At 45.4% G+C, this 27,368-nt stretch overlaps 1 protein-coding gene and 1 non-coding gene across 3 annotated transcripts in view; both read left to right on the top strand.

Annotated features, from left to right (window-relative positions):
* Positions 1–20,904, top strand: part of SDAD1 (SDA1 domain containing 1) — a 30,607-nt gene extending 9,703 nt beyond the window's left edge. For both annotated transcript variants that reach the window (XM_002717107.5, XM_051819679.2), the window contains exons 7-22: positions 280–337; positions 1,962–2,036; positions 3,990–4,091; positions 4,674–4,743; positions 5,531–5,634; positions 7,531–7,588; positions 8,605–8,663; positions 10,252–10,328; positions 11,364–11,461; positions 11,585–11,661; positions 12,643–12,769; positions 14,346–14,446; positions 14,577–14,767; positions 14,874–14,958; positions 15,462–15,623; positions 18,137–20,904. In XM_002717107.5, the coding sequence (XP_002717153.1) occupies positions 280–337; positions 1,962–2,036; positions 3,990–4,091; positions 4,674–4,743; positions 5,531–5,634; positions 7,531–7,588; positions 8,605–8,663; positions 10,252–10,328; positions 11,364–11,461; positions 11,585–11,661; positions 12,643–12,769; positions 14,346–14,446; positions 14,577–14,767; positions 14,874–14,958; positions 15,462–15,623; positions 18,137–18,184 (1,492 nt within the window). In that variant the 3' untranslated portion in view covers positions 18,185–20,904. The remainder of the gene's footprint in view (positions 1–279; positions 338–1,961; positions 2,037–3,989; positions 4,092–4,673; positions 4,744–5,530; positions 5,635–7,530; positions 7,589–8,604; positions 8,664–10,251; positions 10,329–11,363; positions 11,462–11,584; positions 11,662–12,642; positions 12,770–14,345; positions 14,447–14,576; positions 14,768–14,873; positions 14,959–15,461; positions 15,624–18,136) is intronic.
* On the top strand, positions 8,900–9,026 carry LOC127483354 (small nucleolar RNA ACA64). Its single transcript, XR_007909547.1, has one exon. It is a non-coding gene; the product is annotated as a small nucleolar RNA ACA64 (small nucleolar RNA).
* Positions 20,905–27,368: the final 6,464 nt, after the last annotated feature.

The raw sequence follows: 27,368 nt of genomic DNA on the forward strand, positions 1-27,368 counted from the left end.
GGCCAAAGCACTTGAGCGGTCGCCTGCTGCCTTCCCACATGCGTCAGCAGGAAGCTGGGGTGTAAGCGCAGAGCGAGCAGGGCATGAGCCAGGGGCCCCATTATGGAAGTGGCCTAACCCGCGGAGCCACAGTCTCACCCTCCCATGACTTTGTCAAATATGAGAATGCTGAGTTCTGATGTGGCAGGAGTACTTACTATATGTTTCGTGCAATTGTCTGTGCTTTGATATAATAGTAGAATGAAAATGTACTTCAACACACTCATTCTCTTCCCCCAGGAATGATGCCAAAACCGTCAATGTTATCACGACTGCGTGTTTCTCTAAGGTCACCAAGGTGAGGCTCTGTGGGGCTGTGTGAAAGCACAGCCATGCGGGTGGTCTGGGGTGGTCTGCTTCCTCCGAGGGAGGAGGGCTGGGCTCTGAGTGTGGCTCGTGGCTGCTGACGCTCTCTCGGTACTTAGACTGCTTCCCCAAGTCATCTGTGCTTTAGGGGACACAAACAAAATTAGGAGTTTGGGGGCCGGCATTGTGGCGTAGCGGGTTAAGCTGCTGTCTGCAGTGCCAGCATCTCACCTGGGCACCGATTCTAGTCCCAGGTGCTCCAGTTCTGATCCAGCTCCCTACTAATGCGCCTGGGAAAGCAGTGGAAGGTGGCCCAAGTGCTTGGGCCCCTGCACTCGCATGGAAGCTTCTTCCACCTGGAAGGAGCTCCTGGCTCCTGGCTGCGGCCTGGCCCAGACCTGGCCATTGCAACCATTTCGGAAGCAAACCAGCAGTTGGAAGAACTCTGTCTCTCTTTCTCTCTTTGTATCTCTGCTTTTCAAATAAATAAATCTCTGGGGCTGTCAGTGCGTCATAGCAGGTTAAGCCACCACCTGTGATGCTGACAACCAGTATGGCCAGTTTGAGTCCTGGCTGCTCCACTTCCAATCCAGCTCCCTGCTAATGGCCTGGGAACATCAACAACAGATGGCCCAAGTGTTTGAGACCCTGCTGCCCATGTGGGAGACCTGGAGGAAGCTCCTGGCTCCTGGCCCAGCCCCAGCCATTGTGACCATCTGGGGAGTGACAGCAGATGGAAGATTGATTGCTGTTTCTCTCTCCCTCTCTCTCTCTGTAACTCTGGCTTTCAAGTAAATAAATGAATCTTCTAAAAAGAATCTCTTTGAAAAATCTAAAAATTTATAAAAAGAATTAGGAGTTTTTAAAGTACCTGTGCAAACGACAGCTGCAGATTTTGTTTTCTCCTCTGATTCTTTTTATCTGTTGGGCTCATTTTCAGCTGAAAGAACTACAAGGACTGTGTTTGATTTTCTTTTAAAGGACTATAATGTCATTTTTATTGTGGGGGATGTAGAAATGCTTGCCAGTCTGCTTGAAAGAGGACTCTGTAGAACCTGGCAGTCTTTGTTTAATTAAGAATTCTTGGTCGGCGCCGCAGCTCACTAGGCTAATCCTCCACCTGCGGCACCAGCACACCGGGTTATAGTCCTGGTCGGAGCGCCGGATTCTGTCCCGGTTGCCCCTCTTCCAGGCCAGCTCTCTGCTGTGGCCCGGGAAGGCAGTGGAGGATGGCCCAAGTGCTTGGGCCCTGCACCTGCATGGGAGACCAGGAGAAGCACCTGGCTCCTGGCTTCAGATTGGCGCGGTGCGCCAGCCGCAGTGGCCATTGGGAGGTGAGCCAATGGAAAAAAGGAAGACCTTTCTGTCTCTCTCTCTCACTGTCCACACTACCTGTCAAAAAAAAAAAAAAAAAAAAAAAGAATTCTTTTAAAAATAACATATATATTAGACAAGTAACATGAAAACATTTTTTAATTAAGGATGAGCAAAAATCCTCCTGTCTTGATTTCTTTTTCTTCAAATCCTATTTCATACTACACATGCATGACATGTAGACAGAGCATTTATGCTGTTGTAAGGTGGAGTAAGTAACAGGTTTTCTCATTGGTCTTCAGATACTGGTTGCTGCTTTGACATTCTTCCTCGGAAAAGATGAAGATGAGAAGCAGGACAGCGACTCAGAATCTGAGGTTAGTTTAATTATAGCTGCTTTTGAATTTAGCGCTTCATTAGATTTCGTCATTGTTCTGAGTACAAATTGCAAAACCAATGACTTCTTGAGTTAGAAAGATGCTTATATGATGCCTTTGTTGTTTATTGAGTTCTGCCAAGCTGAGATTTTATTCTTATTTCTAACCTATATTCAGTGAGACTTGTTAAAAATTATCAAAACAGATTCACTCAACCTTGTTCTTAATTTTCAAGGCTGTTCCTATATCTATGTCACCACATAAATTAAGAATAACAATTGCGCCAGCGCCATGGCTCACTAGGGTAATCCTCCACCTTGCGGCGCCGCACACCGGGTTCTAGTCCCGGTCGGGGCGCCGGATCCTGTCCCGGTTGCCCCTCTTCCAGGCCAGCCCTCTGCTGTGGCCCGGGAGTGCAGTGGAGGATGGCCCAAGTGCTTGGGCCCTGCACCCCATGGGAGACCAGGATAAGTACCTGGCTCCTGCCATCGGATCAGCGCGGTGCGCCGGCCATGGCAGCCACTGGAGGGTGAACCAACGGCAAAGGAAGACCTTTCTCTCTGTCTCTCTCTCACTGTCCACTCTGCCTGTCAAAAAAAAAAAAAAAAAAAAAAAAGAATAACAATTGCTGCCCACATATTTTTGAGGTAATGTCAATATTATAGAAGGTTTAGAGTGGGGGAAGGGTTAAAGAAGTATCACAAAGAATCTCTTGTCATTTTAGTCATTTGGTAACTAAATCTGGGATGTGTAATAACATCCTTTAAATAGCATGGTGAATAGATTTTTGTTGTAAAAACTTTTAGATGTTATAGATAAAATTTTCTTGACTATAATTTCTACCTCTCAGTTCCTTCTTCACAAGTGATCATTTTGTTTCCTCTGCATTTATATATAGATACACATACATACAGTTTTAATGTGTGTAGGAAGTTTTCCAAAACTATGTAAATAACGTGATTTTTCTGTAACTTATACTTGTTGCTGATTTCTTTTTTCAGATAAAAACCCAGTTGTGTTCTGTCTGTGTATCAAACTTCAATCAAAAGCAAGGGACAAGCATTTGGTGCAGCAGTTCCAATGCTGCTTGGGACACCTGTGTGTCATAATGGAGTGCTGGGTTTGAGTCCACTCTGCTCCTAATCCAGCTTCCTGCTAATGTCAACCTTGGGAGGCAGCAGGTGATGGCTCAAGTAGTTGGATCCCTGCCACCCATGTGGGAGACCTAGATTGACTTCTTGGCTCGTGGCTCCTATGTGGGCACTTAGAGAGTGAACCAGCAAAATGGAAATTCTCTGTCTCTCTCTGTTTGGCTCAATAAATAAAAACTTTTTAGAGAGCAAACTGTAAGAATAAAGATGAGTGTTGCAGTGAAAATCTCTTGTATGCCTGTTTGTGTGTACGCGTGTATGCATAGTTTTTCTTATTTTTTAATAGCTATGGACAGAGTACAAGAGAACTTCAAAAAAGTTTGTGGAAAAATGAAATTAAAAGGTGTTTATTTGGGTGCAAAAATTTTTGAGATCCATGCATAGTTTTTGTTTGTTTTAAAGATTTATTTATTTATTTGAAAAAGAGAGAGAGAGATCTTCCATCCACTGGTTCACTCCCTACATAGCCACAACAGCCAGAGCTGGGCCCATCCGAAGCCAGGAGCTTCTTCCAGCTCTTTCACTGTTTTCCTAGGTGCATTAAGCAGGGAGCTGGATCGGAAGTGGAGCAGCTGGGTCTCAAACTGGCACCCATATGGGAAGCTGGCACTGCGAGTGGTGACTTTACCCACTACGCCACAGCACCACCCCCTCCCCTTTTTGTTTGTTTAAACTCATTCCCACGAACTTTTCATTTGGAAGACTCCTGGTAGAAGAACCAAGTAGTGGATGAAAGCATCAGTCTGCTTCTGTGCAGGTTTGCTTCTTGACAGTTTGTATTACAAAGTAGCGTCTTCTTTAGGATGAAGGGCCAACAGCCAGAGACCTGCTAGTGCAGTACGCCACCGGGAAGAAGAGCTCCAAGAACAAGAAAAGGTTGGAAAAGGCGATGAAAGTGCTCAGGGTGAGACTTGTGCCTGGGAAGTGGGTAGGAATCCGTGCAGAATGTGTACTTTTCACTCAGAGCTTTTGAGAACTTGAAATTAAAAAACAGCAAGCATTTGGAAAGACTTAGAAATGGTTGATCAATTTTTAAGTATGATTTTTTTTTTTTTTTAGTTTAATAGACATATTCAACTCTAGCAAAATCTGTGACTTGAATATAATTAATTCACTTTTTCATTATGATCAAGATGGCTTGTATTAGGGTGTCTTTGACAAGTCTTCTCGGAGGAATACCAAGTAAAATACATTTGGTATCTTGTAATGATTAGTCTGAAAATCATTACTTTGTCACCAGTGTGTTTTTTGAGGTTTGTATTTCCAGATTTCCTTTAAATTTCATGGAATTAAGCCATTCCCAAGGTTTAGGACAAAACCACCTTTAATTCTTTGAGTTGAAAGAAGGTTTTAGAACAGAAGATTTTTTTCTGTTTAAATGATTTAATGGACTTGGTAACGGCCTTGAGTACATTAACACATTGAATTCCACGAGCATTATGACCGTAATTCAGAGTGGAATGTTTTTCCTCTCCCTTTATTTTAGAAACAAAAGAAGAAGAAAAAACCAGAGGTGTTTAACTTCTCAGCTATTCACTTGATTCATGATCCCCAAGGTACTGTCATTACAGTTTCCCAAGTTTCTTGCTGGCCCTGTGTCTCCCTGTTCTGTTTGCGGGTTAACAGGGAATAGAAGGTCCCTGGCACTTAGTCAACAAACAGTAGGTACTAACTTGTTACTACTTGGCTGTAAACTGGAGAGTTAGGTTCTGAAGCAGCGATTCTCAGTCCACAGCAAAATAAGAAGAATATAAGACAAGTCTCTTTGAGGTTCACATCTTTAACAACACAATAATGGTAGGACATTGTAATTGACAAAATGAAGAACTAGTAGTATTCTTGTTGGTCTTAAAAAAAAAAAAAAAAAAACTAAACTAAAAACAAGAATAACTGATCTGTGGAAACCAAAGCTCTGGAAACTGTTCTAGAACACTAGTTCTCAGACCAGACTGCACGTTGGGATTGCCTGGGGAATTTTGGGAATTTCAAACTGTACTGATGCCTGAGTCCTGTTCTCCCAGAGATTCTGGTTTAGTTTGTTTGGGGTGTACTGGGTGTTGGGACTTGTCAACACTCTCTCTCTAAGGTATGGCAACATTTGCTAACCCCTGATCACCTAGGGAACTTGTTCAAGTATAGCGTCCAATTCAGTGGGTGTGGGGCTTAGTGGCTTAAGAGCCTGTGTTTCTGACCAGATGCTGGCGGTCTGCAGAGGCTGATGCTAAGCATAATGTGAATACTTCACACTTGTGTCTTCATTGAGAACAATTGCTGCCTCCCCTGGGGCCTGTTAGGTGACTGTTGCATGGATCCACATGAACGTCTTTGATCTTCTCCCTTCAGACTTTGCGGAAAAACTACTAAAGCAGCTGGAGAGCTCCAAGGAGAGGTTTGAAGTGAAGATGATGCTCATGAACCTCATCTCCAGACTGGTGGGAATTCACGAGGTTCGGAATCATTGTGTTTCTCGTGCGGACTGTTAGAAGTAAGGGGAAAGCCACTGGGGTGGAGTGGGGCTTGATTTTGTCCCCCAAACCATTTAAACCCATAGAATTTACAAAAGAATACAATCTTCCTGTTTAAAAATAGCTGTTTTCATCACTGTTGTGCCTCCATAAAGTGTAGATGCCAGCTTGTGCATGTATTCAGCTTGCATCCAGGTGGACTATTTGGGGTTCTATTTGTGCACTTTGTTTTTGTTCACTTTGTTTTACCTTTACTGTCCCTGGAGCCATCATGACACACATACTTTTGCTGACTCTTTGCTGCGTTTCACAGTTTGTTAAAGCCCTCATGGCTTTCCTGATTGCTTGGTTCTCTGGTAGGAAACTGTCTTGTTTGCAAAGCTGAATTCTCTGCTTCAAGAGCTCCTTGTGATAGTTAAGCGTGTATGGTGTCAACTCACTGGCACTTCACATGTCTTGGACCAGTTGCCTTTATAGATAAAGATGCCCTAAAATGGGGCCATGAGGAATTGACCCTTGAGGTTGTTCCTTATCATTTTCTTGTCACTGAACCGACACTGAATGTTTTGCTGTCTTTAAAGAATGTTTTGAGGATCAGGAGCTTTCTTTCTTTCTTTTTTACTTATTCACTTATTTATTTTGGAATGGAAAGATACAGGAATTTTCTAAAAAATTGGAAAAAAAGAGATAGGGTTGGGTATTTGGTACAGCAGTTAAGACACTGCTTGGAATGCCCATGTCCCATCTTGGAGTTCATAGGTTCAAGTCCTAAAAAAATTCTGAAGGAAAAAAATGGGGGGGCGGGGGGGCTTACTTACTGACAGTTGAATAGTAGAGACATATCAGGCTAAAAAAATGAAAGCATGTGTGAGTCCTGTCTGCTTTTCCTCCGTGGGCTGTGGTCCCAAAGTAGGGTCTCCAGTTCCATGTTCCATCCTTGATACATTTCTGCAGTAATTTCATATCACAGCCGACTTGGAGCCTGATAGGAAAGTGATTTGCAGTCTCAGCATGCTCTGATGGACATGAATCTGCAGTTTCCCAACTACTTATAATTAAATACCTGCCTTTATGTTGAACCAATGTCTTCACTTATTGAAGTTAAGTTACTATGTCCTTGATAACGGTACTGCTGTCACTGCGACCGAGGTAGACTCTGGAGGGTTAGTGTTTTCCCTCTGAACCACGGAGCACAGTTGTTCCTCCCATGTGGTTGGACTGGCATATGATAAAATCAGGGCAGTGAGGTGTTTGATGATGACATTGTACTAGCTGCAGATTTAGATTTCAGGTTATTTGGAATCTTAATACAAGTTGGTCATCCCTAATTTGAAACTCCAAAATAAAAAGATGCTCTGAAATCCTAAACCCTTTGAGTGCCAGCAAACTTTCTGGAGCATTTTGGATTTTGGATTTTCAGATTAGGGGTACTCAGCTGGCAGTGTCTGTACAGATATTCCAAAATCTGGACAACAGAAGTGTGAAACACTTCTGGTAGGGGACATCTCAGAGAAGGGACAGATAGTCAGTGTACATCAATGATTCCTCCCCAAAAACTCTCTGAAGATTTAAAAGTCAATTCTGCAGTCACACCAATTTTCAAAGTAGAAAAATCCTATTTTGTTTGCTGCTCTTTCCCCTTGGTTTATTATGTAAACTCTTGTTCTTCTTCCTTCACATGATGAGGAGAGCCTCCTGGCTTCAGTTGAGAGAGTTCCTGTCATTGGGCATTACATTTCAAAGCAACCTGTGGCATATTGCTTACTGAGAAAAAGTACAAGTTCAAAAGGATTCCCAAAGAGAGGTGCTTGGTGACATAATTGCATTATGGGGAAATGCAGTTGCGTGGATACTGAGGTTGGTTTGTTCTCTCCACAGCTTTTCCTCTTCAACTTCTATCCCTTTGTGCAAAGGTTCCTACAGCCCCACCAGAGAGGTAAGCCGCCCACTTGCCACGCTTCTTTGGTGGCCTTGGCATTAGAATAGCCACTAAAATCTGTTCTGGAATCAGTGGAGACAGGGGTAGGAATGAAGTGAGTTCTGTCTCAGAGCAGGGGAGAGAAGTCCTTGTGTGTTCTTTCTGGAGTCTGCTGTGGGTTACTGCTTGTGCTCATCAACTGTGAAAACAATCGTTTTGGGGAAAAAAAATAGCAGATTGACTTCTCAAAGCAAGTCCTTTTGTAATATCATAGAGTCTCTTGTGGAAAATTCTAGAAAAGAAGATTGGCTTTTTACTTTAACTTTGTAGTAGAGAATAGGATTTTATCTTCCTGCTCTCATTGCCCTGATGTGCATTGCCAGTGAAAACGTAAGTTTGATTTTGAAAACAAGGTAGAAAGGACACTAACATTTGTTGAGCTTCTGACATGAGCCAAGCCAGGCCCTCTGTTAGGTGCTTTGTATACATCACTAACCAATCCTCACATCAGTCCTACAAAGTCTAGAAAGAAGAAGAGAAGCCCAGGATCACTCAGCAATTTAAATAGCAAGTCAGGCTTCATCCTTGTTCTTTCCACACGCTGTGCTGCCCCTTTGAAAGAAGATGAATGCGTAGCCGTGTTTGCATTTATGCATCTGTTTAGGAAGTACGTATTTAGTGATTTCTGTGGAGGCGCTGTGTTAGACACTAAGAATGGAAAGTCCTGCTCTGAGTATAGTATGTGCAAGTGAAGAGAAGTGTTCTGAGAGAAAGGAGGCAGGGTAAGGACACAGGAGGAGTGCCGGTGGGGGTGGGCTCTTTCAGATGGCGTGGTCAGGAAAGACCCTTTGATGAGGCAGCAGCTGGCGGGGACCTGAAGGAGGTGAGAGGGTGAGCCACACGGCTGTCTGGGGTTGGCTGTTGCAGGCGGAGCAGGAGCAGCACTAAGGCCGGCACGTGCTTGCCTCGATGCCGTGGCCCCACAGGGCAGAGCAGTGAACTGACTGTGACCTCTCTGATCTCTTTGTTTTCAGAAGTAACGAAGATCCTTCTGTTTGCTGCACAGGCTTCTCATCACCTGGTGCCCCCAGAGGTGAGAACCTTTCACCTTCCTCCCGGCCCCAGTGCCTGCGTAGCAGTGCTGTTGCTGCGTGCGCTGCGCTCACTTCCCCACAGAGGCTAGCTCTTATAAAGAGACTTTAAAGTTCATGGAAGAAAATGGAGCTAAAAGATAAGGTTATCTTGCTGCAAAAAAAGTGTTAGATCCACACATATGATGGATCTTCAAAAAGTTCATAGGAAATGAATATTATGAAAAAACTCCATGGCGTTGGTTGAAAATCACCCTGGCTTTGGCCATGGCTGTGGGTGAGATTCCGCGCCTAGAGCCTCCAGGAGCCTCAGCTCACCTCCCATTGCTCTGGTGTGGAGAGGTGAAACCCAGGCCCCGACAAGTGCAAAAACAAAGAAAAGACTCTACATGGATTTCAAAGTGATTCTGCACCAAAATAAACTATCTTTTAATTTAATTTCTTCACAAATTTTTTTAAATACTATGACACATAGAAGTTCAGTTATGCAAAAATGGATTTTTTTTCAGACCAGTCGTTGAGAATTCTGATTTTGTTTAATAACTAAATTTTGGGGACAGCATTGTGGCTCAGTAAGTTAAGCCTCTACCTGCGATGCTGGCATCCCATATTGGAACATTGATTGAAGTTCTGGCTGCTGCATTTCTGATCCAGCTCCCGGCTAATGTGCCTGGGAAGGCATTGGCAGATGGTTCTAGTGCTTGGGCCCCTGAACCCATGTGGAAGACCAGGATGCAGTTACAGGCTTCTGGCTTTGGCCTGGTCCAACCCAAACTACCTATCCGGGGTGTGAGCCAGCAGGTAAAAGATCTGTCCCTCATTTTCTTTCTTCTTTTTTTTTTTTTTTTAAGATTTATTTATTTATTTGAAAATCAGAGTTACACAGAGAGAGAAGGAGAGGCAGAGAGGGAGAGAGAGAGACAGGTCTTCCGTCCGCTGGTTCACTCCCCAATTGGCCGCAACGGCCAGAGCTGCACCGATCCAAAACCAGGAGCCAGGAGCTTCTTCCAGATCACCCACATGGGTGTGGTTGCCCAAGAACTTGGACCATCTTCTACTGCTTTCCCAGGCCATAACAGAGAAGCTGGATCGGAAGTGGAGCAACCAGGATTCAAACTGGTGCCCATGTGGGATGCTGGCACTACAAGTGATAGCTTTATCTGCTACGCCACAGCACCAGCCCCACTCATTTTCAAATATATAAAATAAACCTTTAAACCACACATGCGCACACACATTTTATGTTTAGGGGAGATTATAGTGATTATTTCTCAAAAGCTAATAATTACTTTCTTTGATTAAACAGCACTGGATTATCCTGTGCCAAAGCAGGGTTTTGTTTTGTTTTGTTTTTTCACATTTGTATTAAAAAATGTTAAGCAAAAGTAAACTTTAGGCTAACAGAGCCCAGAAACAGAACTCCAGAATGAAGCAGTGTTACCCCTGTCTTGCTTAGGCTTCTTTCTGTCCAGCTTGCACAATGAGGGTGAAGGTGTTTCCCTGGGGAGTAACCTGCCCTTGTGTGCTCCGGTGTCTGCATGGGCATAGACCTTTCACCTGCACTCCTTTTTCCTTTTGTGCCCAATTCAGATCATTCAGTCGTTGCTCATGACGGTGGCCAACAACTTTGTTACCGACAAGAACTCCGGGGAAGTCATGACTGTAGGGTATGTACTAATGCTTGGGGGCAGCAGGTAGGCTTCTGATGAGCTGCGTGTACTTCAAATGAAGATTTCATCTGGTTGTGTGACCTCCAACAAAGCAGTTGAAAATATAATTTGGTCTTCTCAGAGGCCTGCTATTTTTATGTTAATGGTTAGAATTTTGAGTTGGAGCCAGAGAAAATAGTTGTCCTTCAGGTTTTGTTTTGTTTTGTTTTTTTACAGGCAAAGTTAGACAGTGAGAGAGAGAAAGGTCTTCCTTCCATTGGTTCACCCCCCAAATGGCCACTATGGCCGGTGTTGCGCTGATCCGAAGCCAGGAGCCAGGTGCTTCCTCCCGGTCTCCCATGCAGGCGCAGGGCCCAAGTACTTGGGCCATCCTCCACTGCCTTCCCGGGCCACAGCAGAGAGCTGGCCTGGAAGAGGGGCAACCGGGACAGGATCCGGTGCCCCAACCGGGACTAGAACCCGGTGTGCCGGCGCCGCTAGGTGGAGGATTAGCCTAGTGAGCCGCCGTGCCAGCCCTAAGTGTTTTTCTCTTATCTTCCTATCCTGAATTCATGTCTTAACCATGGAACAGATGATGTATTATTGAATCAGAGTTTAATTCTTGATTACTTTGAAAACTGTATCAGCACTGGTTTGAGGATGATCTAATCTGTCCTGATAAGTAAAGCATGTGCAAACAGTTGCTTTTTACCTCCCTTGGGATATATTGGCGAGCTAACAGCCCTAAAGACCTTAACCTCTTATCTGACCCAGTCGCTTCTCTCCAAACAGTTAGGGAATAAATGCTGCCATGATTTGGTGTGCCAGACACGGTTTCTTACTCCACCAGTAGCAGAAATGGCAGTAACTCTGGAACAAAAGTCCCCTAAGCCAGCCCTCCACCCCCACTCTGCCATGCTGCAGTTTTAGAGACCTGTGCCATCCAAAACCCAATCTGTATTCTTTTGGATTTCATTTCCTTAGAAAATATTGATTGATTGAACCATATGAAATTTCTGCTCTGGCTTTTTTAAAGTTTATTTCCTTTTCTAGCATCAATGCTATCAAAGAGATAACAGCTCGGTGTCCTCTAGCCATGACTGAAGAACTTCTCCAAGACTTGGCTCAGTATAAAACGCACAAAGATAAGAGTAAGTCGCGCCGTGTTGTCTGCAGACCAAAGGTGGCTGTGTGACTTATTTTCACCTCACCATACTCTGCTCCAGAATGGCGTGGGGGTGGAGGGTGAGGTGGGCTCTAACGTTGTCTTGCAGATGTGATGATGGCTGCTAGAACTTTGATTCAGCTCTTCCGCACCCTGAACCCGCAGATGTTGCAGAAGAAGTTCCGGGTGGGTGAGACACGCATACTTGGTCTGAGGGCTGAGGTCTCAGTGAGAGTTACTTCCTACAATCTGATTTCTAGTATTTGTGGTGCTTCCATTATGAGTACTCGTGATACCCAGGATTTTAAGTTTCGGTTAAAATTGATTGAATTCCAAGACTGTAGATGTTTTATGATTGGCATGTACTCAAAGAAGATGACCATCTTTCAAAAGAAAAAAAAAGACTTATTTATTTATTTGAAAGGCAGAGTTACAAGAAGAGGGGGAGAGAGAGTGAGAAAAAAAGTCTTACATCTACCGGTTCTCCCCAAACAGCCATAGTAGCCAGGGCTGGGCCAGGCTGAAGCCAGCCTAGAACTGCATCCGGGTCTCCTGTGTGGGTGACAGGAGTTCAAGCACTTGAGCCATCCCCTGCTGCTTTCCCGGCATGTTAGCAAGGAGCTAGATCAGAAGTAGAGAAGCCAGGAATTGAACCAAAATGACATGGGATGCCAGTGATTCAGGCAGAGGCTTAACCCACAGTGCAACAATGCTGGCCCTGATGACTGAGACTTAAACACCTATCAGGCTGTCTCAGCTTGAAAACGTTTAAGGATATTAATGGATTGGGATCTCAAAGGTCAGTCAGTAGCTGGTCTCGGTATTGAACAGGCTGTTCTTCAGCCAGATCCTACCTCTTTGTAGTTAGAAGGGAAGGCAGGATGTGTGTATATGATACAAGGAGAGATGGTGTTTTCCTAACTTAAAAAACTGGAGCAGGTACTAATAACTGCCAGTTTCTTGATGTGCATCAGAGGAGAGTAAGAAAATAGCGGCCGAGTTCTGGCTGTGGGTTTACTTTGGTCTCAGACATAAGCAGGCAGTTTTTGTCATGTTCGTACCTCCATTTTGTATGGTGCTCCCTTCAAAATTCAGAATCCTAGAGAAGACACTTTATATAAATGTTTGCAATCTAAACACCTATTATAAACATTTCTCCTGCTTTAGGGTAAGCCTACAGAGGCCTCCACAGAGGCGCGAGTACAGGAATATGGAGAATTAGATGCTAAAGATTATATTCCAGGAGCAGAAGTCTTGGAAGTTGAGAAAGAAGAGAATGCTGAAAATGACGAAGGTTCGCTTCTGTTTCACTATTACTCGGGGCACCATCACTCCTGCTGCATCTGTGTTGGCCTTTAAATCTCCATGTGGTCTGCACATTCCTTCAGCAGACATTTACTGAAAAAATAACTGAGTGGCAAGCATTCTCAAAGAAAATAGATCTTGAGCCAAAACCTTAGAACCACTCTTCCTCAGCAGAGGAGGAACAGACTCTCGGGTTCCTCTCGGCTTAGCAGCCTTGGGAAACCATGGAGCAGGCCTCCTGCTCATGGGGAGCTTATGGTCTCATGCGGGAGATGTGCACTTCTGGTTCAGGATGTCTTTTCATGTCAAAGACATGCTGTTTGGCACTTGAGAAAAATAACGGTTTTGTGTCTGTGGCCTAAAAGCTGAGCAGTAAAGTGTTAAAAAAGATTTATCATTGCAGTGATGCCTCAAGTGCAGAAGTCAGGCTCACCCCAAAAAAAGTCTTTCAAAGGCTTGAGAGCGATGGTTCCTGGTGAGCCAGGAGTTGGGCCAAGAGTGCTGGGATAGGAGAGATGCACGCAGAGCGTGAGCCAAGTCCTGAAGGACTGAGACACTAGGTGGGGCATAGCACAGTAGAAGGCTGGCGGCAGTGTACTTGCCCGACCAGGAGCTGGCCACTGTCCGGCAGAGCTGGGGAGCTGCAGGAAGGCCGTGCACGTCTGAGGTTAGAGAGCTTCCTGTGGGGGCTGCATTCAGGACGGTGACCCGCCTTTGTTGACGTGTCTACCAGGTTCTTTCCCTTCCAGAATCTTCTACCTCAGTTATCTGGGTGACTGTAACTAGTTTCCCATACATGTATAAATATGCTTGGCTGTATTAGTCAGGTACTTGTGTGGCCAGCACAGGTGCACAAGTGAAATTAACTTCAAGATGCAATGACTTTGAATAGCCCTTGTCTTGACTGTTGAGGAACAGGTTTGTTTTGTTTTTTGTTTATTGTGTTCCGTGCAAATTGCTGAACTCTTAGTTCAGAGTTGGTCTTCTGTGTATAAAGTTAATTGAAAATGGATCAGTAGAGAATGGGACCAGGAGTGGGAGAGAGAGGAGGAGGAGGGGTGAGAGAGTGGGTGGGAGGGTGAGTATGGTGGGAAGAATCACTATATCCCTAAAGTTTTACTTAGGAAATGCATCAATTCTGTATTCCTTAAATAAAAGGTTTCTTTGGGGGGAAAAATAAATAAAAAATAACAAATAAAAAAAAGTGCAGTTTGGTTTGGTGCAGTTGGGCCGTAGAGTGAGACGTGGTGAGACGTGGTTTTCATGATTCTGGGGGAGGCTGCCGCTCCTAGCGGCGTGACGTAACCCCGGGAGTCCGTTCCTGCTCTGCCGAGTCGTGGGGACTAGAGAGAGTGGTTGTGAGGTTCTGGCTCATGGTAGATTCTTGGCTGGTGCTTATTCTCCATTCCTTAGATTAACTTTGTTGATGTGGCTTATTTAACATGAATACCGCTCAATGCTTGGCTAGCAGATACTCCAGGTTTGTGCCCTGCCTTTTGTGTTGCTTGATATCTGTGAGCGCCGGCCTAACGTGACAGGAACGACCATGTGCTTTCTTCACACAGATGGGTGGGAAAGCACCAGTCTCAGTGAGGAAGATGAGGAGGATGCCGACGGGGAATGGGTTGATGTGCACCACTCTTCCGACGAAGAGCAGCAAGAAATCGTAAGTCCTAACGTGCCCTCTTCCGGGTGTTCACTAAGCTGTGCGAGGCCTTGTCGGGAGGCTAAAATCGGACGGCTGCGTTCTCGCTTGAGCCCGCGGCCATCTCAGCCTTTCTGTGTGTGCTCTCAAGTCCCGGAAGCTGAACAGCATGCCCATGGAGGAGCGCAAAGCCAAAGCTGCCGCCGTCAGCACCAGTCGGGTTTTAACTCAGGAAGACTTCCAGAAGATCCGCATTGCCCAGATGAGGAAAGAACTGGACGCTGCCCCTGGGAAAGCCGAGAAGAGGAAGTATATTGAGATAGACAGTGACGAGGAACGCAGGTAAAACGGCACGAGCTCCGGGGCTTCCGTCAGCTCGTGTTGGCAGGGCAAGCACTGGGAAAGGAATTCCACCCTCACTTCCTGTTTCCTTTTTCTCTCACCCCAGGGGCGAGTTACTGTCCCTCCGGGATATTGAACGCCTTCATAAAAAGCCAAAGTCTGACAAGGAGACAAGGCTGGCAACTGCAATGGTGAGTGAAGCGTGTCGTTCTGGTTCTCCAAAATTAAGGGTACAATTAGCAGAGAATAAAACATACAGATGTGTGAAGTTAGCGGAGTTTTGACAAGCGTGTGCAGCTGTGTAACCACCACACACACGCAGAACAAGATGCAAGCACAAACGGCAGTGTTACATGTTCATGTTCACGTTCACGTTCACATTCACATTCAGAGTGGGTGGCTCAGGGCGCTGACAGAGAAGCTGGACTGTCCGCCTGCGGCAGTGAAAAGCGCTGGCCAGGTAGAGTCTGCCCCTGGCTGTGCCTTGGCTGGCCGTGGCTGGCATCCCGCCTACCTTTCCAACTTCCTTCTGGACGTCTGCCCTGGACCCAGCCCTGGGAAGCAAGGGCTGTCTCCTGTCCATCTCGTGTCCCTGCATCCAGTACGGCACAAGCACACAGGTGATGTTGATGATGATTAGGTAACTCCTGAAGGGTAGTTTCAGAAAAACGTGTCCATCTTTTTGTGCTGATAGGCTGGGAAAACAGACCGAAAGGAATTTGTGCGAAAGAAAACCAAAATGAACCCATTCGCTAGTTCCACAAATAAAGAGAAGAAAAAGCAGAAGAACTTCATGATGATGCGGTATAGCCAGAACGTCCGGTCCAAAAACAAGCGTTCCTTCCGCGAGAAGCAGGTGAGCAGGCGGCAGGAGGAGGAGCGCTGTAAGCTGAGGCTGCTTTATGTTTGAGACGAGTTGGGCCTTCTGAAGATCACGTGTTTGTGTGTCCTTTGGGGTGAGTGCGAGCACAGAGGGGTGGGACAGCGTCAGGGTGCCCGAGCCGGCCGGCACTCAGCTGTGTGGCCAGCGTGGTGTCCATTTTCTCCTGAGTAAAAGTGCAAGCTGGATCATCTCCGAGGTGTTCTCCCATGCGAGTCTCCTGACCTGTGCCCCACGAAACACAGTCTGAAAACCAAGGACGTAATTTTATGCCTGGTGCTTTTCAAAAAACAATGGCTTTGTGTGACGGTATCTCAGAAACAGCTTCAAGAACAGGATCCTTCCTCTGCGTGCCGTTCGCAAAGCTCGGGTGACTACAGGCCTTGGGGACGTCCTTTTCCCCACTGCCAGCAGTTGAGTGGTAATCCCGGCCGCTTAGTGGCTTTGCTCATTTCAGAATTCGTTGTAGCAAAACAAATCTATGCCTTTGTTTCCTCTCTGGGGAGTGCACCAAACTATATCTAATGTCATTGTGAAGAGTCTCCAGGATATTGAGTCCAGGGTAAAACAGCCCCTGGTTCTCAACAGCCAGGCACAATGAGCCTGCCAGGCCTGACCTGTGACAGCCAGCCTCCTGGGGCGGTGCTGTGTCAGTGTTGGCACCAAGAAGGGATTAACTGAATTAAAGTACCAATTAAATTCTTGCTTGCTTAATCTTTCTGTTTCTAAACTCTTCAGTAACATCTGTGTCAACAATAAAGTGCCAGCATTTTTAGTAGAAACTACTGAAATTACTGTGAAAAGACAGGTGTCACCTACGATTTTAAGAACACTTGAGGCCGGTGCCACAGCTCAATAGGCTAATCCTCCACCTAGCGGCGCCGGCACCCCAGGTTCTAGTCCCGGTCGCGGCACAGGATTCTTTTCTGGTTGCCCCTCTTCCAGGCCAGCTCTCTGCTGTGGCCCGGGAAGGCAGTGGAGGATGGCCCAAGTGCTTGGGCCCTGCACCTGCATGGGAGAAGCACCTGGCTCCTGCCTTTGGATCAGCGCGGTGCGCCGGCCGCAGCGTGCCAGCCGTGGCGGCCATTGGAGGGTGAACCAACGGCAAAAGGATGACCTTTCTCTCTGTCTCTCTCTCTCACTATCCACTCTGCCTGTCAAAAAAAAAAAAAAAGAACACTTGAGTTTTGCCAAATTCTCCTAAACTTACAGTTGACTTGAATCCATTAGTTTATCCTTCAGTGGCCCTTAAGTAATACTTTTGGGTAAGGAAGAGTAATGATGGAGTGGGTGGGCCCTCCTCTATTATATGATCCATGTGACTTTGTTACATTTGAGCTTAGGCATGTCCCCACCCCTCCTGTTCCATGGCAGGGCTTTTTGGCACAGTGGTGATGTCTTATTTCTTCCTTGTCAACACCTTGTCTATCATAGTTAATGAATTTTTTGTGAAAGAATTGAGTTCACTGGACATCTGCACTTGCTGGTTCAAGAATTTTTTCCTCTTTCTCTAATTTTCTAGCTGTTTGGAGCCTGGAATTAATCAGAATTTCTGTGTGTATCTCCTTGTCTTGTATTTTCCTCAAGGACTCTCCATTTTAAAATGTCACTCTAGGTTCCTGATTTTTCTATATTCTCTTCCTAATTGTTCAGTAGAAATGTAATATGAATTGCATACAAGATTTCAAAAGGAAAGGAAAGATGAAGTTAATTTTAATACTATATCCTACTAGCCCCATGCATCTAAAGTAGTAACACTCTAACATATAAATCAGCATACAAATTATTAATGAGATGTTTTACCTTTTTGTTTTTAACTACCCAAAATCCAGTGTGTATTTTACACCACAGCACATCTCAGTTCGATCCAGTCACATGGCAAATGCCCCATAGCTATCTGTGGTTAGCTGTTCCCCAGTTAATTTCCTCATGTCTGAGTTACTGTAAAGCATTTACTGATTGTAAAGTGTTCTTAGCTCGTATACTACATTAAACAAACCCACCTGGAAACCAGCAAATACGGGAATAGTTCTGTTTCAGAGTATCTAACAGAGTTACCTTCGGTCTGCATAAATGCTGAATGCTATTTAGACATCTTTAAGTGGTCCCTGTGTGTCATATTGAATGGCCTATGTGGTCTTGGAAATCTCATCTGTTGGTTCTTAGAGTATTTCGCTGACATCTGCACAACACTAAGAGCCACGTGTGAAGCAGCAACACATCATCCCTGGTGTCTGCATCCTGCAGTCGCTCTGGTTTTGAGCTTTTTGTCCCCACGGGCCATGCATGTCCCCATTCCCTGGCAGTGTGGAGGCCCTCAGCCTGGATACAGATTTCGTCTCTGCTAAGAAATATTTCACCATTTGTAGTTTTGGGGGAAGATGTATTAACTCAGTGATTCCTTGTTGGTAAACTTTCTTATAACCAAATTAGCGTAATGGGATTACTTAAGAGATGCCATGTTTAAGTAATTTTTTCTTATCTTCCAGCTGGCACTACGAGATGCACTTTTGAAAAAGAGAAAAAGAATGAAGTAACTTCCAAGCAAGTTTTCCAATCCAAAGAGAATGCTAAGTTTGTATCATTGCTTTGAGTATTAGTAAAGCAAGAATATTTGTTCACATTATAAAATCCAGAAGTATTATGTTGTGAAAACTGCAGTAAAGTTGGTGGTACTTCAGTACTTTTACTGTGGAGGCGGATAATGGTGGCAATGTTTGAAATGTAAATGGTAATATTGTGAACACATTTTCATGTAGCATTTATACCAAAAAAATTGTTGGGTGCCTACTACTTGTCATTGTACATATAGAAATGAATGAGCCATAACCCCTTTACCCAAGGCAGTGGCCGCCTAATGGGGACAGGTGTATACGTGTGCTTCCAATGCAATGTATATAGTTCCCTTGTAGGGATGGGTCCCTGTGCACCTGGGGTCCCTGGGGCCTTGTGGGCCACCCCTGCAGGGATGGGAGTTATATATTCTCTTAGAACAGGACAATGTTACAAGAGTAAGAGGTTCTTACTTGTGAATAGGCTTACCTGCTAAGAACAGGTCCCTGCTGTACAGAGTCAGACTAGACAGTGTAGCTCTTTCAGTCAGGCCAGAAGGCGATTTTGTTTTTGAATGCTGTGTAATGGTTTTTTATTAAGACATCTCTTTGTAAACTGCCTTAACTGTAAATGGTAGTGCGTAGCTGGTCTTCAGTTCACCACTCGATCTGTCTGCTCTTCATCTCAGCTTCCCTTCATCCCCTCCTGTTTGCAGCCCACTGTTTGCCGTGGCCCAGTCAAAGGTTCTCACGTCAGATCGGTGCTCCCCTGTGTGTGGAGAGGTGTGTGTTCTCTTCCCAGCACGCTCGAGCTGATCCCGGGGCCAGTTCCGTTGCATACAAGTTGTTGCACTTGGAATAGTCTGGTGCCTTTTGCTGCAGATTTCTCAGATGTCTTGTGACAGACGAGAACGTTCTCGAAATTGGAGTAAAAGGCAGTTTTCTGCCCTCACAGAAAGCAGCTCCTGGCTCACTTTTCTAGTTCCTTCCCAATTCTTTTGTTCACTTTCTGGGTCCAACTTCAGTTTTATTGAAGTGAAACTTTGTGACCTCCTCCATCACTGCTGGGCGAGTATGAGCTGTCTGTCAGAGGCAGCTGTCTGTCGCAGGAAGTGCCCAGTGCACATGGGTACACTTCAGACCTGAAACTGCTCCCTTTAGTGTAGTCTCAGAGCTGCGTGTCTCCTCCTGGGTCTGGGTTGAGAAGGTGGGTTAGATTTAAAATGGCGTAGCAGCCAAAGTCTGCCGCTTGCTGCCTGAGTGTGGCAGTGCCCAGGAGTGTAGGCCTTCCCTCAGGCTTCCCCAGTGCACTCGATGCCTAGAGGCCAAAGTCCGTTCTGTGTTCTGCCTCCTGTTGCACTGTGGCCCCGGTCTCTTCTATGCCAGCCTGAGGTTTAAATGCAACATGGGAAGGTACCTAGTTTTAAAAGGCTCATTCTTTACTTTTATTTCCTTAATTCTTTAATATCTTATTTGTCTAGTTCCTAGTTAGTTTATAAATCTTTGCTTCAAAATATTTCCTATTTATTGTTAATTTGAAGAAGTCAACAGTGGCTGAACTTGAGCTTTTCTGCCTCATCCACAATGATTTTATAACAAAGCATCTTATAGAGCTGGCAAAAGGCATGATCACACACACAAAAGAAGTGTACCAGGTGATGGATATATTAACTATCTAATTCAGTTACTCCACAGTATTTACATAAAACATCATTATATGCCATAAATAGAATTTTTGTCAGTTTAAAAAAAAAAAAGGCCCAGCCTAGGGCGGAGGGACACCAAGGAGGGAGCGGGGCAGCTGGCAGTCACCACAGGGCCTGTCTGCTCTCTGTGTGACACTCGGGACGAACGGGGGCCAGGCGGTGATCGCCCAAGCCTGCGAGGAAAAGTTAAGGGGTAAAAGTTGACCTCGTTTTGGTATGATTTTTGAAAGGGTGTGTGTATAAATGTTTTGTGGTGCATACTGTAATCCTTTGAAAACTTAACATCTCCAGAGGATTCCACGGCAGGTCTGTCTGCACCGGAACGTTCTGCTTCAAGGCTGTTTGGGTAACACGTTTAAGCTGTCGCGTGGCAGTGCTAAGGGCCATTGTTTCAGTTCCCGTGTCAGTGGTTCTGCAGTGTGCTTTGTGAGATTGCGGAGAGACCTTGACCACGAGTAAGGGGAGGGGTCGGCCAGGGACCTGGAGAAGTTTCTCATAAAAGGACAAAGCTCCCGTCACAGGGTGGAGTCTTTGATCTACACTTGTTTGAAAACGCGAACAAGAGCAGACAGCGCGGCTAATTCTGCAGTATTTAAGTAGCGTAGACTCCTTGTCTGGAGCCCTGTCTGTGGCAATTTTCCTTCTTCCTGCAGATTCTACTGTCGTGTTAGTCCAGTCACGATATCAAAATAGTTTAATAAACTGATTTGTCCATGTGATAAAATATCATGTGACATTAAAATGTTTACATTGGAAAATGCTTACTGTAAATGAACATGGAAGTATTTATAGTATAATGCAATTATACATGTAAGAAAATAGGGAATAATGAAAGCCCTAGAGGAACTGTGCCATGTATTACACAGTCTTCTTAAACGCTGGAATCACACGTGCATTTCTTCTTTTGATGTTACTTTCTGAATCTTCCATAATTATATGTTTTATTAAGAAAACAGAATAACTTTATTTTGAAGTAAAAATAAAGTACATCGAGACCCACCTGTGAGATTTCTTGCGAGTTGGGGGCGCCCCTTAGCCCGAGGCAGGGGTGAGGTTGGAGGCGCGGAGGAGCTGCTGTCCACCTTGTGGATCCCCTTCCTGCCGGTGTCCTGACTCACAGCATCTGCACCCAGAAGGCCCTGGCCAGCTGGCGCTGCTCTGCCAAGCGTGCAGGTGCAGGTGACAGTTGGTGGCCTGCGTTCTGAGTAACTGCTCAGTGACGACATCAAGATCTTGGACTCCCCTTCTGCTTTTTCATTCTCAGTGTGCGGAGGCCAGACTTTGGATTAGAAGACTGACTCGGACACGGCTGCTTGATCCTGTGCAGCTCACTCAACATTTCTGTGCCTCGGTTTTTCCTTCTGTAAAATGGACATATGCTGACACCTTGTCTTCCATGTTTGAGGCAAAAGAAGAGGCAACAGTTGCGTTGCCACATCTGTTCTTTCACCAGGACAGCCAAAGCTTTAGCAGAATACTTCCAGCAGGCTTCCCCTTCCATTTCATTAACCAGAACTGGGTCACCTAGCTACCCTACCAACCTACCAGCTGGAGAAGCCAGGAGAGCAAGAGGTGGGATTGCTGACCCCGCAGCTCAGAGGTGTACGCCCATCCCAACAGAACTGGCTGCTGTTAGCAAGGAGAGGGGGAATGGATTGAGGATAAACAGTTACCAATGCCTGCCGCGAGCCATCTGTGAGGACATATTCATTGTAATATAATTTTACAATGACAAAAAGGAGTACAAGGAAATGTCTAAGATATGAGAATAGTTAAGATACTGGGATATCATTAGTATATTTAATATATTAATAGAATATTTAAACAGTAAGCACTTTGGTAAACAGTAATGTGAAAAATATCCCACTTTTCAAAAGCAGAGCATAAAATGATATAAAGTGATTTTCAGATAACTTTTTTTACATTGTTAAAAAAAATATTTATATATTTATTTGAAAGAGTTAGAAAGAGGGGCTTGCACTTTGGGGTAGCAGGTAAAGCTGCCACCTGCAGTGCCGGCATCCCATATGTGTGCTGGTTTGAGTCCCGGCTGCTCTACTTCCAATCCAGCTCTCTGCTATGGCCTGGAAAAGCAGTAGAAGATGGCCCAAGTCCTTGGGCCCCTGCACCCACGTTGGGGACCCAGAAGAAGCTCCTGGCTCCTGGCTTCAGATCAGCACAGCTCCAGCCATTGCAGCCATCTGGGGAGTGAACCAGTGGATGGAAGACTCTCTCTCTTTTTCTCTGTAACTCTGCCTTTCAAATAAAAATAATTAAATCTTTAAAAAAAAAAAAAAAAAAGAGATCTTCTATTCACTGTCTCACTTCCCTTGGCCAGTCACAACGGCCAGGGCTGAACCAGGTCAAGCCAGGAGGCAGGAATTCCATCTGGGTCTCCTACATGAGTATTGGAGGCCAAACACTTGGACCATCTGCTGCTGCTTTTCCCAGGCTATTAGCAGGGAGCTGGATCGGAAGTAGAGCAGCCAGAACTGGACCTGGCGCCCATATGGGGTGCCTTCATTGCCGGAGGAGGCTTTATCCACTGTGCCACAATGCCAGCCTGATTTTTGTTTACATTTTTAAACTCAATTCGAGATATATTTACAATTCTTCAAAACCACACAATAGTCTTAACATAATCATCATTGCCTATGCATTACAAACTAGGTCTGAAATCTGCTATGATCACATGGGATCCATGTCACAATTTGCAAAATGGGAACTAAAGTCTTGTAAGAAAACTCCCAGGGAAGAAAACATTTTTCTAAAATGTTGTTTTATTTTATTTATTTACTTGAGAGGGAGACAGAGTGAGCAACTGCCCTTGGCCAGTTAAAATGCCAGCTTGGGTTTGAGGCTTGGTTTTGGCTCCTGACTCCAGCTTCCTGCTAATGCAGATCCTGGGTTAGTGAGCCCCTGGCACTCACACGGGAGGTCAGAACAGAGTTCCTGGCTCCTGGCTCTGGCATTTGGTACAGGGACATGGGAAGTGAACCAGCAGGTAGAAAATAGCTCGCTCACTCGTGCTCTCTCTTTCTCTCTGCCTCTCAGGTAGATGAAAATAAAACATTTTAAAAAGAATTCCAGTAAGGAAGCATTGTGTCAGTTTTCTTCAAGGTCCCTATAACAGTGGTACCTCTTACAGCTTACAGTTCTACAAATAAAATATATATACAAAACTAGTTGCTGGGTTTGGATGGTGGAAATATGGCTGAGGTTTTTGTTTTTTTCCCTGACCATCTAAACATTTTGTAATGTTGCTTATAAGACATTTTTGCCAAGCATATTTTAAAAATAGAGATCGTTTTTAGTTTCATCTAAGCGAAATCCAATTTGGGTGTACCTGCTATTTCTAATATCTAATGTAACATCTGAATCTAACATCTGAGGTAACATCAGGGGTGCTTTGAATGGAAACTAAGGATAAAATGGGAAGATTCATTCTGGGAACTGTTAAAAAGGGGAAGTTTAAAAGAATTACATGGAAACTAAATTATGACATTTGACACACTTCTGTATGGATACTTGATTCTTCCTCTTTCTAAAAATTTATTGTATCATCTTAACCGTGATTTTTTAAAAAAAATGGAAAATGAGACATAGCCATCTTACAATTTTGTTTACTGTTACCATTTTGCCTTTTTTAGTTGCTTGGTTAAAGAAAAGAACATTGGATATAAGTCCCTCCCTTCTCAGGGATAACCACTACTTTGGAGTATTTTTCAATGATATATGTACTTATATATGAGAGATCTTCAGAAAGTTCATGGAAAATGCATATTACGAACAAGCTGTGCATGAATTTAAACTTTGCTTTGCATCAAAACCAAACTCCTCTTAATTCTACATTGTGACTGTGTGGAGTGCCCTTGTATGTGTGTATATATATGGCACACAATATCATTACATAACCAGCATTTTATTTATTTATTTATTTATTTATTTATTGGCAGAGTGGATAGTGAGAGAGAGACAGACAGAGAGAAAGGTCTTCCTTTTGCCGTTGGTTCACCCTCCAGTGGCCGCATTGGCTGGCGCGCTGCGGCCGGCGCACCGCACTGACCCGAAGGCAGGAGCCAGGTGCTTCTCCTGGTCTCCCATAGGGTGCAGGGCCCAAGCACTTGGGCCATCCTCCACTGCATTCCCGGGCCACAGCAGAGAGCTGGCTTGGAAGAGGGGCAACCGGAACAGAATCCGGCGCCCCTACCGGGACCAGAACCCCGTGTGCCGGCGCCGCTAGGTGGAGGATTAGCCTATTGAGCTGCGGCGCCGGCCATAAACAGCATTTTATATATTTTCTTGCTGACTAGGTACCTCAGTGTTAGATTCCTGATGAAGGAAGATCCTTTTCTTTGTTTTACAGTTTCCACTGTTTAGTCCTACACCCCAGGTTTATCACGTCCCTACTGAAGAGCAGTTAGGTTGTTTTGTAGGTTGTTTGGACTCTTTTGCTATTTCAGAACCTTGCTCCAATATACATCTTTGGACGTGTCTGAGGGTGTGTGGTGTGCTTAACATTTTTTCTTTAAGCAGTCTTTGGATAGAACTCGAAGGGCCGGCGCCGTGGCTCACTTGGTTAATCCTCCACCTGCGGCGCCAGTATCCTATATGGGCTCTGGGTTCTAGTCCAGGTTGCTCCTCTTCCAGTGGAGGATGGCCCAAGTGCATGGGAGACCAGGAGGAGGCGCCTGGCTCCTGGCTTCGGATCGGCGCAGCACCGGCCGTGGCGGCCATTTGGGGAGTGAACCAACAGAAGGAAAACCTTTCTCTCTGTCTCTCTCACTGTCTATAACTCTACCTGTCAAAGTAAATTAAAAAAAAAAAAAAGAAAAAAAGAAAAGAAACTAGAAGTGGAAATGTTGGTTGTGGAGCCTGTGACGCTTCGCCTTTGGTAGGCAGCACTGAATTACACCAGAGGCCTTTATACATTCTGGATACTGCATTCCTACATATTCTTTGGGTATGAGGATTTTCAGAACCATTCCTGGATTTTTTTTTTTTTTAAGATTTATTTTATTTATTTGAAAGAGTTACAGAGAGAGGGAGAGACAGATAGAAGTCTTCCATCTGCTGGTTCACTACCTAAATGGCTGCAATGGCCAGAGCTGAGCCAGTCTGAAGCCAGGAGCCAGGAGCTTCTTCTGGGTCTCACATGTGGGTGCAGGGGCCCAATGACTTGGGCCATCTTCCACTGCTTTCCCAGGCCATAGCAGAGAGCTGGATCAGAAGTGAAGCAGCCAAGACTCAAACCGGCCCCTATATGGGATGTGGGTACTGCAGGCTGGGGCATTAACCCACTATGCCACAGTGCAAACTCCCTGGGTTCTTTTTAACAGACCTTGCTATAGCTTCACTCTCTCCCCATATTTTACTAGAAGCAGCTAAAACACTAAGTGGCAACTGTAGCATTTTGCTCTGAATACATCTAGAGCCCCCAGTGCCTTACGGCCTTCTTCTGCTGCCTTCCCAGGCACATTTGCCGGGAGCTGGATCAGAAGTAGAGCAGCTGGGACTCAAACTGGGCCCATATGGGCTGCTGGCACTGCAGGTAGTGGCTTAACCTGCTATACCACAATTCCGGTCCCCCCAATATATTTTTTACTTAGTTATTTGAGACACACAGAGAGAAACAGAGCAACAAATATCTCTCATCCACTGGTTCATTTCCCAAATGGCTGCAACAGCTGGGGCTGGGCCAGGTCAAAGCCAGGAGCCAGGAACTCAATTCAGTTCTTTCATGTGGAGGGCACGGACTCAAGCACTTGAGCCCTCATCGCCTCCTGCCTTCCAGGGTGCACATTACAGGGAAGCTGGAATCAGGAGCAGAGCCGGGACTCAGTGTGGGTTTTGGGTGGTCTAACCTTTGGCTTAACTGCCAGGTCAAATGCCCTCGCCAGCAGCCCCAGTGTATTCTCTCCCTTATGTTGAAGCTGTCTCCACAGGCAGTCTTCTTGAAGACCACCTGACTGCTGCTAAGTCTGTCCAAGGAACACTGCCCAAAATTTCTTCCAGCTTCCTGGCACCACCAGTTCTAAAGCAATATGTATTTAGGCAATTCTTGCGGCAGCACCCAACAGGTACTCCCCAAACCTGTGTTAGTCATCTCATTGCAGCACAAGTCACCTCAGCACTTAGTAGCTTAAAGCAATGAAAGTTCTTGCAGTTCCTGTGGCCAGGAATTGGATGTGCGCAGCTGGGGCAGGAAGACCCCACTTCCTAGGTGGCTTGCAAGAAGCCGCAGTTCCTCTCTGGCTCCCAGTTCCTCAACGTGGGGCCTCGGAAGTGCCCCCTGGACAGCTGGCGTCCTCTGGAGTGAGCAACCCAAGACACAGCAGGGTCCCCGGCGACCCAGCCTCGGCATTCAGACTCACTTCACGGGAAGCAAATCCAAACGCAGCCCATGGGCAAGGAACAAGGAACCGGGCTCCACCTGTTTTTTTTTTTTTTTTTTTTTTTCTTTTTTTAAAGATTTGGTTATTTATTTGAGAGGTAGAGGGGGGAGAGAGAGAGAGAGAGAGGTCTTCCATCTGCTGGTCCACTCCCCAAATTGCCGCAATGACTGAGCTGAGCCGACCCAAAGCCAGGAGCCAGGAGCTTCTTCCAGGTCTTTCACATGAGTGCAGGGGCCCAAGGACTCGGGCCATCTTCCACTGCTTTCCCAAGGCATAGCAGAGAGCTGGATGGGAACTGGAGCAGCTGGAACTCGAACTGGTACCCAAATGGAATTCTGATGCAGCAAGAGGAGGCTTAGCCTACTAAGCCAGACGCAGGCCCTGGGCTCCACCTTTGAAGAGTATTAAAAATAGGAGAAGACCACTGTTGTGGCACAAGGGGTAAAGTCTCCACCTGAATCAATATAAATATTGATTCAAGTCCTGACCTGTTTCCAAACCCAGATGAAGCTCCTGGCCCCTGGCTTCAGCCTGGCCCAACCCTGGTTGTTGCAGCCTTGTGGGGAGTGAACCAGTGAGTGGAAGATCTATTTCTCTGTCTCTCCCTCTCTGTTACTCTATATTTCAAATAAATAAAATATATCTTAAGGAAAAAAAAAGCACAAGGAACAAGGATGTGGATGTTTTAAAACTAGTATGCTGTGGCGTAGCAGGTAAAGCTGCCACCTGCAGTGCAGGCATCCCACATGGGTACTGGTTCGAGTCCTGGCTGCTCCACTTCCGATCCAGCTCTCTGCTATAGCCTGGGAAAGCAGTGAAAGATGGCCCAAGTCCTTGCGCACCTGCACTTGCGTGGGTGACCAGGAAGAAGCTCCTGGCTCCTGGCTTTGGATCAGCCCAGCTCTGGCTGTTGGGGCCATCTAGGGAGTGAATCAGCAGATGGAAGACTCTGTCTCTGCCTTTCAAATAAATAAATTACTAAAAAACCAAAAAAACCTAGTACACTGCCCTTAGGCGAAACAATCTGAGATGCCAGTTCTAAAAAGCAAAACAAAATACACCCTGTAT

Source organism: Oryctolagus cuniculus, chromosome 8 (assembly GCF_964237555.1).
Source record: "Oryctolagus cuniculus chromosome 8, mOryCun1.1, whole genome shotgun sequence".
Classification (NCBI taxonomy): Eukaryota; Metazoa; Chordata; class Mammalia; order Lagomorpha; family Leporidae; genus Oryctolagus; species Oryctolagus cuniculus.